Genomic DNA, 13,045 nt, shown 5'->3' on the forward strand with positions numbered 1-13,045 from the left:
GTATTTTTCCCAAAAAGTAAAATTCTTGAATATCAATCCTTGAGTTTTACAAATATAATATTATTTTCAATATTGAGCACTAAATCGTAATCCGCTTGAGCATATATTGACTTTTCTTTTTTAATTTTCAGAATATTAAATAATTGTCCATATTATTATTAAATAAGTTGTAATTATTTAATTATATAATTCTATTGAAACCAATTATTTCACAATTATTAATTATAATCACTCATTTGATTGATTCAATCAATAGGACATTACATTTCTTCTCGCATCCGATGGCAAATGTGTATAATTATTATACCCTGGTATGAAAGCTAATAATTATTAATTTTTATATAACATTTTGATTGGGAGACAATTTTTTAAACTACTAAACATCATTGAGAAAGATAGAGCAGCTGAAAAAAAAGGTGAGATTAGGATTTAGAGAAAGAGCGGTTGGGAAACACAGGGGTTGATGGATGGTGATCCAACGGACCCCGAGGTGTAGAAGTCCCTGCATCGGTTTTTTAAAATAATTCCAAAAACTAGATGGTCTTACTCTTTTGCCCTCATTCATTTTGGACAGAAGTCAGAAAATATAAAAGATAAACTTTATTTTTTAAAAAAGTTTAAAATTTTTAATAATAGAAATGTATAAACAAATATTAATTTTATATGAACATTTTTTTTTGGAAAAAAAATATATAAAAATATTCGCATATAGTAGAAAATTTCTTATAATTTATATTTATCATTTAATCAAAATATAATTAGATTGTTAAAATCTTTAAATAAAATGAAGGAAATTTTATATATCCTTATATGACCAAGAGACAACTTTTCTTTAAAATACCAAACATCATCCACACAATGCAAATGATGAAAAGTAAGAGGCAGAGAGGTTGAAGGGGACTTGTGAAGTTGGGATCTAAATAATTTCAAAAACTAAATAGTTGGGGAAAAAGGGCCGTTGGATAGTGGTCTAAATGGTCATAGACGTTCCAAATAAGGCATTTTTTTAAAAATAATTCCAAAATCTATATGATCTCACTTTTTTCACCCTCATCCAAATTTGACAGATTTTACAAAAATATAAAAGACAAATTTTCTTTTTGTTTTTTTTTTAATTTTAAATTAAAATTTTAATTTTTTTAATAATCAACATATATATATATATATTAAAAATGATTTTTATATGAACATTTTTTTTTTGGAAAAATATATAAACATATTTGCCTATTCAAGAAAGTTTTCTTATAATTTACATAGATCATTTAATCAAAATATAATCAAATTGTTAAAATATTAAAATGAAATTGAAGGAAATTTTATATATCCTTTTGACTAAGAGACAACTTTTTAAAAATGGTAAACATCATCTACTGACTGCAAATGATGAAAGTCAGATATATATATATATATATATATATATAGAGAGAGAGAGAGAGAGAGAGGGGGAGGGGGGTTGAAAGGGACATGTGAAGTTATGATTTAGAGAAAGAGCGGTTGGAGGACACGGGGCTGCAAAAGTCTCTAGATAAGGTATCCTCGTTGTTAAATAATTTCAAAAACTAAATGGTTTCACTCTTTTGCCCTTATCTATCTTGTACCGATGCAAATATATATATATATATATATATATAAAGATAACTTGTTTTTTTTTAAATTTTAAATTCAAATTTTAAATTGTTTAATAATCAAAGTGTATAAAAAAATGATTTTTATATGAACTTATTTTGTTTTGGAAAAATATATGAATATATTTACATATACAAGAAATTTTCTTATAAATTACATATATCATTTAATCAAAATATAATTAGGTCGTTAGAATCTTTAAATAAAATTGTAGGAAATTGTATATATCCTTCTGACTATGAGACAACCTTTAAAATGCTAAACATCATTTGCAGACCGTAGATGATGAAAAGTAAGAGAGAGAGATAGAATCTTATAAATTACATATATCATTTAATCAAAATGTAATTAGGTCGTTAGAATATTTAAATAAAATTGCAGGAAATTGTATATATCCTTCTGACTATGAGACAACCTTTAAAATGCTAAACATCATTTGCAGACCGTAAATGATGAAAAGTAAGAAAAAGAGAGATAGAGTTATTGAAAGGGATGGGTGAAATTGGGATTTAGAGAAATAGTCAGGGGATGGGGTGTGATGGACGGTGATAACAAACCCTGGGGGTGGAAGTCTCTCATCATCCTCCTCTTAAAATAATCCAAAAAGCAGATGATCACACACTTTTGCCCCATGTCAGAAAAATATAAAAGATAAACTTTATTTTAATTTTTAAAATTTTTTTAATAATAAGAATGTATAAAAAAAATGATTTTAATATAAACATATATTTTTCTTTTGGTAAAATATATCAACATATTTAAACATATCGTTTAATCAAATATAATTAGATTGCTGAAATATTTAAATAAAATTAAAAAAAAAATTATATATCCTTCTAACCAAGAGACAACTTTTTTAAAATGCTAGACATCATCTCAAATGATAAAAAAAGTAAAAGGTGAAAGAAATAGGTGAAGTCGGATAATGATCTAAGAGGCCTTAGACGACCCAAGATGAGGCATCCTCTTTATAAGATAATTCCAAAAACTAGATGATCTCACTCTTTCGCCCTCTTCCAAATTGGACAAATGTCACAAAAATATAAAAGATAAACTTTTTTTTTGTTATTTAAAAATTTTAAATTGTTAATATTCAAAATGTTAATTAAAAAATGATTTTTATATGAACATATATATATATATATATATTGGAAAAATATATGAACATATTTGCATATTCAAGAAAATTTTCTTATAATTTACATAGATCATTTAATCAAAATATAGTTATATTGTTAAAATATTTAAATAAAATAGAAGAAAATTTTATATATCTGTTTTGACTAAGAGACAATTTTTTAAAAATGTTTAACATCATTTACAGACTGTAAATGATGAAAAGTCAAAGAGAGAAAAGAGAGAGGAAGGGTTGAATGGGACATGTGAAGTTATTATTTAGAGAAAGAGTGGCCGGAGACACGGGCTGCAGACTGTAAAAGTCTCTAGATGAAGTATCCTCGTTTTAAAATAATTTCAAAAACTAAATGATTTCACTCTTTTGACCTTATCTATCTTGTACAGATGTCAGAAAATATAAATAGTAAACTTTTTTTTAATTTTATATAAAAATTTTAAATTTTTAATAATCAAAACGTATAAAAAAATAATTTTTATATAAATTGAACATATTTGTATATATAAGAAATTTTCTTATAATTTACATATATCATTTAATCAAAATATAATTAAATTGTTAAACTTTTTAAAATATGAATCTAAAATTATGAGGCACATGTCGTTAAAAAATCTAATTTATACTCCTTCCATTCTTAAATAAGTAACATTTTCCTTCCCAATAATTAGTTTTTTTATAACATAAAAGATAAATTTATCATTTTTTTCTAACTTCAAATCTTCTCCCCTGTATCGATACCCAATAGAGTATTAAATAAAATATTAACAGAATAAATAGTTAAAAAAAAAAAAGGTAATTTAGTCCATAATCAATTTTTCCCAAATTTTATGAACTTTATTAATTTATTAATCTTTTTATAAAATTACACTAATTTGAAAGCGTATAAATAAAATATTCAGCATCATTTGTCTACACATACATAGACAGTATCAAGTAATGGCAAATAAAAAAAAATTATCAGAAAGACAAGTGGAGTTAGGATTTAGAAAAGAACGGTAACAAACTCAGGGGCTAAGATTAGGATTGACAAAGCATTCGTTTGGTGTTGATCCAATGGCCCTATGGACTTCCGCAGAAAACACTGACTTTACAGATAGTTCTACTTCGAGCTCTATTAAAATTACTTCTCCAATTTTTGAGGATATTTAAAAACTAAAAAATTGAAATGACTAAAATACCCTTTACTATATTTATCTGAATAAAAGTGGATGCGGTGGGATGGGGCCCAAAAAAAGAGCTTAAAAGCAAAGAGTTTTCTCCACAGCAAAAGCCATTGCCAAAGCTTGGAAACCCTATCAATATCATCTCAATCCAGCAATGGCGAAGGGCTTCCGCGGCGTCAAGGAGGACCTCTCCGAGCTTGGACGTCACCTTCTCGACATCGCCTGCTTCCTTGGCCCGCTCACCGCCGTACCTTACCACAAGAACTCCCCGCCGCCCTCTCGCGCCGCCGTTTTCGATGATCTCTCTGAGGTGGATGGGCGATTCGATTCCAGCCCTGGAAGGGACGTCGCCGGTGTTGTTTTGGTGTCGGAGGATGTGCGGAACTTCGTTGAGGATCTTGTTAAGCTGCCGGAGTCTTGGTTGGAGTTCCCTGTTCCTCTTGATGATTGTGAGTTGCTTTTGATCTCTCTGACCTGATTGCCTTTTGTTTCTCGTTGAATTTTTTTTTTTTAGTTTAACAATTTATTTTATTGATTTCTATGATCACTGTTGCATTAATTGAAATTGAATTGGCTTCTCTGGAGGAGTGTCACGTGGTTCTTGATTGCCTTGCCTTTGCCTTGGTGAAGCTCTAGGTTTCTTGGCAGATTTATGTGTTTTGATGGTGTTTGAAGGTTCATGTGTGAAGAACATAATGAATTTGAGTTTTTTTTAGCATATGTTCTCAATTGTATGTAGATTAGTATTGATGTGATTGATGCTGGAACTGCTCCATTATTGTACAGTGTGTTATTTAATTTGGATGACTAAAAATTAGGGCTTTATTGTACATGAGCTATCAAAGTACTATCCCTCAATCTGCATTTGGTTTTGACCAGAGACTGTTATGCTTTTGTACCGTGTATATAGTAGGTTATGTTGCCAAAAGTGTGAATGAGTTGTGATTCATCGAGAACTAATACTATAAAGCTTTTCTTATATTCAAGCTAATCTCAGTTAATGAAGAAGGATTTCATAAAAGATGTTTGTTTATAAACATTACCATGCTATCAGCTTTATAATCAATATGGTTTGGTAGCTTCTTCAAACCCAATTCCTTCGGAACCTGTCGTTTAGAAACTTCTTCCGTTTGTGGTTGAACCACCTTGGCTGTCATGGTGGGTGCTTTTTAGACCAAAAGAAGCATGTGCAAAGTTGGTAATGAGATTTGTGAATTGAACGCGACATTGCTTGGACGGTTTCGATTTGTTTCCTATTGTCGGAAGAATGTTTGGTTGTCGACAATATCTATTACTAGTCACATGATCTCTATTAGGTGTTTGTTAAGCTTACGTAGTTCGTACGTTTTTTTGGCCGTGCCTTGTATGAAAAATTAATAAAATTTAACGTTTGTCGTTCTGTCGCTTTAAACAAAATTGATGCAAGTAAGATTCTACTGTATCACTAGTCTTTTGTCGTAGAGCTTAATGACCTGATGAAATTATATAGATCCTTAGGGTTACTCAATATGGTCTTGATGGAGACTGTAATATCTAGCTGAACTTTTGGAGGCTGCCAATTGCTGGTCTCTTGAAGTTTTTGTTGCTCTTTCTGTAACCTTCTTTGTGAGGATGGCCTTTCTAATGGTCAGTGTAAATGCCAATTTTGGTTTGGCTGCTGTGCCACTAACATGTTGAGTTTAAGGTACCGATGTTAGATCAATATATTTTACCAGTTCTCAATCACCATTTTAAATATTTGAGGGGATGTTCTTGGTTTTGGGAACAATGAGCAACCATGTGTCATTTTTAAATCAGTGATAACTGAAATGGAATGAGGGAAACTAGTGAACTGCATGCTATCTCTTTCTCTTAGCTATTGGAATTTGAAGTCTTTGAGAAAGCCAATAGTTCGTAATATAAAAGCTGATTATCAAGTCCGTCAGAGGGTAAAAGTAAGTCTATTCATAAATGTTAGCAATCTCTGGTACTTCTGTTATACCTAGAAATTCTTCATGCATGAGTAAATTTATGCATCTGTTCATCTTACTTTTAAAGTTCACTTTTGTTTTTCTTCAGGCTTTGCAGATTTTGATATGTCCGGCCCACAAAGAGAACATATAATCGTTGTTGAACAGTTGGTTCCAAGTTTGGCTGATCTAAAGGTTACTCTTTGTCCAAGCCATATGTCTGTGGAGCACTTCTGGAAAGTGTACTTTGCATTATTGCATCCAAGGCTGAATAAGTATGAGGCAGAGGTTTTGTCAACCCAGAAGGTAAGGATTTTAATGTCTAATTGAGCATGATTTTGTGTATCATGCGTGCAGATTTTGCTTTAAAAAGGCTTACCCTTCATCATATTTTAATTTATTTCTCTTGCTTCATCTATCTTTATTATATCCTTCTGCATACCATCAATGATATTTTTTAGTTTAGCTATCCATCTGATTATTTTGTGGAGAAATTTAGTGAGAACACTGAGAAGTATTTTCAGAAATTTACTACACATTATTGCATCCAAGGCTGAGTAAGCGTGAGGCATAGGTTTCAGCAACACAGCAGCTAAGATGAGGGTTGCAAGCATGATAGGTGGGCTGTTTGTTTTAATGCCCTTCAGGTGTGCCTCCCTGTACTGCAACCCTAAAATCGAGGCCCTGGCCTTGTTTTCTTCAAGCCTGACCTGTCCGACTTTTTTACACAACATATGCAAATGTTGCGACAAAATGCTTATTGTTCAACATACTTTCTGTTAGTTGTCTCCCACCATTATCCATCCTTTAAATACCTTTAAATTTCAGTATGCTTATAAATGCACAATAAATATCATTGCCATACTTATGTTTTCATTTATGTTACGTTGGTTTCTTTGCTTCACCTGGGCAGCTCACAACAGGTTTACTCTGCCATGCTAATCACATGATTTTTGCTAAATTTATTTCATTATGTTTGAGACCCTTCATTGTGTGGCCATGAGAGATCAAATGACTGCCATAGTTGTGCTTAGGTCACTGAATCATCACCAAGCTACAAATTCAGCCACCAAGTCTAGGTGCTTAATCTGTTTGTACTTAAAAAGCATACCGTGCAAAACTGTTTTGCTTATGGTTTATCTTCAATATTTTTTATTGAGGCCGAAGGGATTGGTACCTAGAGTACCTTTGCTGTCATTTGCTTTCATTTGTTAAATTACACATTCTGGACCCAAATAAAGTTTTTTTTAAAAATTGCTTGTGAAGAAGGACAATTTAGAATTGTAAGCTACTTCATATCAGCTAGAGCTCCTTACTGGAATGAAAATTTAGATTCCATCAGTAAGTTAGTTGTTGATGCATATATATGGTGTGTTTTAAATCATTAGGAAAGGATGCATTCATGGAATTAATGGTTGGGAAGAAACACCATGGAGATATGAAGTAGCTTCTTACAATTTTTTTTTTTTTTTGGTAAATAATGGTATTATTATTAATTAAGTCAGACCTTGCTCAATTCCAGTAACATTTTTCCCTCCAAAACAAATTTATTTCCATGCTATATGAATTTATTTGCTAAGAATGGGCTCTAGCGATCTCATTAATTCATAGACCATTTCCACCGCCTGTATTGGATTATTTTTATAATGATACATTGTGATAAACATTGTAGATTGTGGAAGCGGCAAAGGCTACCCTGAAGAAGATGGAAGAAAGAGTGGATCATCCATTGAAAAATCCTGGGACAGTTGGCAGTGACGAGATAAGCATAGTTGAAGATGACACTCAAGAGAAGCATTGTCGGACAACCAGTGAAATATCAACTCAGCAGTACATCGAGCGGCAGTGGGAAAACCGTAGTGAATCAGATGCTGCATCATGTGACACCAGAAAACAGTTTCAGAGTGAAGATGATGTTTCATTCAGTGGCACAGAAGAGGAAGATCATGTGATTGTGTCAAAACATTTATCTTCATTAACGGCAGGGCAAGCTTCTAGCTCCTCGGCAAATTGGGTGCAGTTGAGGAAAAGGTCCTATGCTTCTAGAGACCGTCCGATGACCGCCCATCACACATCCGAAGAGAGGAAGAAGGTGAACGTCGAGTCAAGCGAATGGCAAAGCGCAGAAGAGTCCGACTTCGAAATGGTGGAAAGATCAACTTAGGGTTCTCATTTGAAGATATTGTTCATCCTTGTGTTATTATCTTATTATATTTTTCTATGTTCAACACTGTAAATGAAGTATCCAGGACCTCCTGTTCAGTGAATTAGAAGCTAATATAATCAACTGCATAATGTATCACGAATTTTCTGATCTCTGTCATAAATATATAGATAAATGCAAGCCTTTGTTTTTCAGATTGGAAACATGGGATGGTAATCTTGACTGTTTTATGGTGTGGAAGTTTGTTTTGTACTGATGAATTAGTTTTTTTTGTTGCCATCTATTTATTTATTTATTTATTTTGTTCACACGTGAATTTTTTTTTTAAATCTGAAATATTTTATTATTCATTTATTAGCAAACATTACTTAAGAAAAATCCATCAGTCAACATTTGACATTATTTATAATAAATGGAATTTATATCAAATTATTTGTATAGAAAAATATTGTTATACAAAGTAGCATAATTTCAATGGTGTGTAGTAGTATAAACTAGTTAATTTTAAACCATAATTTTTTGACAACATTTTTTTCTTTTCTTTTTCTTTTTTTTTTGTGGAATCTCTAAAATCCTACGTATTTCTAAATATATTATAACTTTAAATTATAATATTCTCTAAAATTTTGATTAATAAAAAATTAACTTAAAATTAGGTTAAATTTATAAAACAGTTTTCACTCCAACATAATTTACAAAAAAAAACCTTTTTAATTATAAATTTTTATCCATCTCCAAGTTAACAATATATTTTAAAGAAAGAAATCTAAATTAGGATAAAAATATTCATTATGTGATAATGATAATACCCTTCTCATCGTAAAAGAACCATATTTATCTGTTATTTTTTTTTTTAAATTAAAATTTTATTTGGTAAGTTCTCTTCAATTCTCCAACATGGAATAATCCTTTTTAATCAAATCAATTCTTAGAAAGATTTTAATTTAATCTCACATCAAGTGCTATATGGATTGAAAACATTATTATTAACATTCAATAATATGTATTTAACAAAATAAATCAATAAATATAAAAGCTTTTAATTATTGGGATTTATTGGTTGATATTATTCCTTTACTGCAAGGTAAACAAGCCTTAAGTTATTTACATTTGGTCCCACGTCAACTAGTCTATGAAAAAACATGGCAACCCCGCTAGGCAGCATAGCCAACCTATTTTTACTTTTTTTCAGTTATGCTTTTAAATTATATTTTATAGTTTTATTTAAAAATAAAAAATAAAATCCAAATTGCCGATTTGGTGGGTTGCTTGGCCTGGTTTGAGTCACTCTAAAGTGACCCGCTAGGTCTATTGGGCCAACCCGACCAGATGGATTACCATTATAGACCAGGCAGATTATGAATTTTTCTTTAGCCAGCTTAGACCCTACAAGTAAGGCCCGACGGGCCCAATTAATCATCGAGTGCCTGCCACTATTGTTGGCTATATGTATAGTTCAATAAATAAAATTTGATTTACATTATTATATTTTTGTAAAACAAGAAAAAAAAAAATAACTGTTGGTGTTACTTTCATCATTGTTGCTAGGGTTATCCTATCCCTTAGCCTCCCATTGATCTTCTTGAGTCTTGAATCTAAACATGCTCTTATATGTGTGCAAATCTTGGAAATCAATCCACAATGAGTGATAGTATACAAATGAAGATTGCTGAGTTATCAGGTACTATACTATCCTCCACAACATAAATAGAAAGAAATAAATTAGTTTTCTTATCATACTATCCTCTATCATCAAAATCTCTCCATAAAGAATAAAACAACAACACTCTACCCTCACATTGGCGCATTACCTATCATTTCCCTTATATAGCGTGAACTACTCCCCGCATTCATTAAATTACTCTCATTACTCAAAAAATGCACTTTGCATCTCGGTGATTTTATGGCTCACTTAATAGCAAGATGCTTTTTGTAGACCATTCTACTTGTTCTGACATTGATACGTTAACATATTTCTCTTTCTATAATTTAATAATTAAAAACTTCATTTTATTTTAAGATTCCTAACTTTCATCTCAGTTGTTTTTTTTTTCTTACAATTAATTAATACAAGATAGAAATAAACTAGAACCAATACTAAAACATTAGTATAAAATATGACTTTCAACAAATAAATACAATTTTAGCATAACATGCTTCGATATCAATAATATTAAATTACAACAAAAAGAAAATGCTACTTTTTACTTTTTTTTGTACTTTCCTATTATGATGCAATATTGACATTCAATTTCCGCAACTTTTGCTTTTGATAGACGATCCCATTTTTAATGAAATTACGACCAAAGTACCAGATAATAAGCAAAAATGGGTTGTTATATTTCTCTCAATTGTAAAAAAGATTATGGTAGAGACAAGACCACTAGCCACACATAAGCATGCTAGGTACATCCATTTGCACCTACAAGCATTAAAAATACTAGGCTACTTTCTTTCTCACTAAAATAAAAGATATGTTGTCAAGTATATAATATCCATAATCATGCTAAATTGTAAACAGTTAAATTTTCTTATTGTATTATTATTGTCTATAAAACAAAGCTTTAGTTTAAGTTAAAATATAGCTTGCACAATTAAGATTCTCCACAGCATAATTAAGAAATGATTTGACATGCTATGCACCTTAATCACTGTATAAAGAATGGGTTTTCTTGCCCTACCAACATAATTAAATTATAAAAATAAACTAAATATATTATGTGGGCTAGGTTCAACCCAAAAACTTAAACTAATAGAATGAAAAACACAAGCTTTATATATTCAAATCTATATTTTGTAAATTAAACAATGTGGGGCTGATAGACTATACTCTAATGCACCACCTTAATACATACTAGTATATTTTAACTAACTATGTTATAAACAAGTGAAACAAACCAAGCTCTGATACTATATTAGAAATAAACCAAATATATTATGTGGATCTGGTTCAACTTAAAAGCTTACGTTGATAGAATGAGAAACCCAAGCTCGTACATTCAAATCCATATTTTTCAAAATAAAAGATGTGGGACTATTAGTTACTCCAACACATTCTTTTATATGAGCTTGTATATTTTAACTAGTTATGTTGCAAACAAACCGGCTCTGATACTATTTTAGAAACAAACTAAACATATTATGTGGGCCTGTTTTAACCCAAAAAATTAAGTTAATAAGATGAAAAATCCCAGCTTATATTCGTAAATTCATATTTTCCAAATAAACTAATGTAGAGTTATTGGTTACTCTAATAATAAATATCCATTATTTTACTAAAGTATATAGCTACACATTTTAGTCAAGCTGAAATTTTGAAGAATAAAATGGGAAAATAGTCATTCCCTTGGCATCTAGTATTGTTTTTATATTTTTTAAAGCCTTAGCGTATGCTAATATATATATATATATATATATATATATATATATATATATATATATATATATATAATTATTACAAAAATTAGTTGTGAAAAAGTTCTCAAAGTGACAAAATAGCACATAATTTAGAAAATCAAATAAAAAAACCTTGATACATATTTAAATATTAAGGTGTCTTATTGCTAAACTTCATTCATCACATGGTAACTCACACGCCTACAAGTAATATATTCACACTAACCATCCTAAATTTAGAAAGAAACTCTCCTACAAGAAATCAAAAGCACATAGATACATCTAAAGACATCTATGCAACACAATCAATTTACTAAAAAAAAAAAAAGAATAAATTAAAGTATTTAAAAAATAAAGATGAAAAAATTAAGCTCTCTTTGACGATACAATAATGTATACAATTATTACATCATTTTTTGTTTAGGGATGTAAAGGAGCTAAGTGGGCTTGGCTCAAGCTCTACTAGACCCAATTTATGTAGCTTGAGCTCAAACATATTTAAAAAAAAACTCCAATAAAGGGAGGGAAAACACAAAAATTAGCCCCTGGATAAAAAATGTGGAGGAACTCTATAAATTTAGAGACTAGTGAGACGGGATTAGGGCAATGGTTGAAGTATCATTTTCTATCATTTTGATTGATAAAGAGGATTCTTCAAGGTTTATAAGATAATTTAAGTTAACTCCTTCGTATAAAGTAGAATTAGAATTTAGTTCTTTTTAAGTATAAAAAAAATATAATATAAATCCTTATACAAAATAAATTTTTAGTATAATCTTCTTTTTTTTTAACAAACTACACAATTTTATAAACATTGTAAAAATCAAGCTTACAAACAACCCATTTAACATATTATTAATAAAACAAAATATTAAAATTATACAACTACAACTAACCTATCTTTATATGTCACATGCATACATACATACATATATACATACATATACATCAAGCTAGTATTCTTTATGTTTGATAGTGAATGTTAGCTAGAGAATTATGAACTGATGCTTGTAATTTCAATACTGTCCCTGGTTTAATTTCTTGGATTAAATTTCACTTTTCATTCTTCAATAGTGTTGATCTCATTACAAATGAGCCGGAGATTGTTTCTGATATTCTTGTTGCTGAGAATTAATAATGAACTTTTGGATTTAACTCAAGCTAGCATTCTTTATTGAGTTGATTTCATGATCACATACTTCCAACATAATACTGATAGACTTTCACCAATTATAGAACAATAAAAATGGATAAATAGGTTATATAATGACCAAACACAAGGGTATACAATGCTTTTTAATTTGCATGACAAAATGAAGTTTGGACTGCTTTGATCCTTTTCATGGTTGAAATCTTGTTAATGAGTGACATATAATTATATTTCAAATAATTTTCACCATCTGAAATAGAAGTCAGGTAGGAACATGTATATATATACTGGCGAAAATATGAGGGGACACTTAAAACTTTCTTCAATAGAAATTAGGCAGGAATAACATATCACCATTAACAACCAAAACAATTAATGCCCACCATTCATCTTCTTCTTCTTCTTCTTCTTCTTCGTAGAAGATCAAATGTAAAAATACATGCATGGCAAGAACATTGGAGG

At 30.0% G+C, this 13,045-nt stretch overlaps 1 protein-coding gene across 1 annotated transcript; it reads left to right on the forward strand.

Moving 5' to 3' along the window:
- The first annotated feature begins 4,020 nt into the window (after positions 1–4,020).
- LOC120253824 lies at positions 4,021–8,231 on the forward strand. The gene is made up of 3 exons (XM_039262046.1): positions 4,021–4,373; positions 5,983–6,179; positions 7,546–8,231. The coding sequence occupies exons 1-3, from the start codon at positions 4,079–4,081 to the stop codon at positions 8,035–8,037; spliced, it is 984 nt and encodes a 327-aa protein (XP_039117980.1). The 5' UTR covers positions 4,021–4,078; the 3' UTR covers positions 8,038–8,231.
- Positions 8,232–13,045: the final 4,814 nt, after the last annotated feature.

The sequence above is a fragment of the Dioscorea cayenensis genome, unplaced genomic scaffold (assembly GCF_009730915.1).
Source record: "Dioscorea cayenensis subsp. rotundata cultivar TDr96_F1 unplaced genomic scaffold, TDr96_F1_v2_PseudoChromosome.rev07_lg8_w22 25.fasta BLBR01000218.1, whole genome shotgun sequence".
NCBI classification, from domain to species: Eukaryota; Viridiplantae; Streptophyta; class Magnoliopsida; order Dioscoreales; family Dioscoreaceae; genus Dioscorea; species Dioscorea cayenensis.

Excerpts from the sequence above, each read along its gene's own strand:
- LOC120253824 (XM_039262046.1), top strand. The coding sequence starts at position 4,079 with ATGGCGAAGGGCTTCCGCGGCGTCAAGGAGGACCTCTCCGAGCTTGGA. Across the intron at positions 4,374-5,982 it reads CCCTGTTCCTCTTGATGATT|GCTTTGCAGATTTTGATATG; the intron begins GTGAGTTGCTTT and ends GTTTTTCTTCAG. Across the intron at positions 6,180-7,545 it reads AGGTTTTGTCAACCCAGAAG|ATTGTGGAAGCGGCAAAGGC; the intron begins GTAAGGATTTTA and ends TAAACATTGTAG.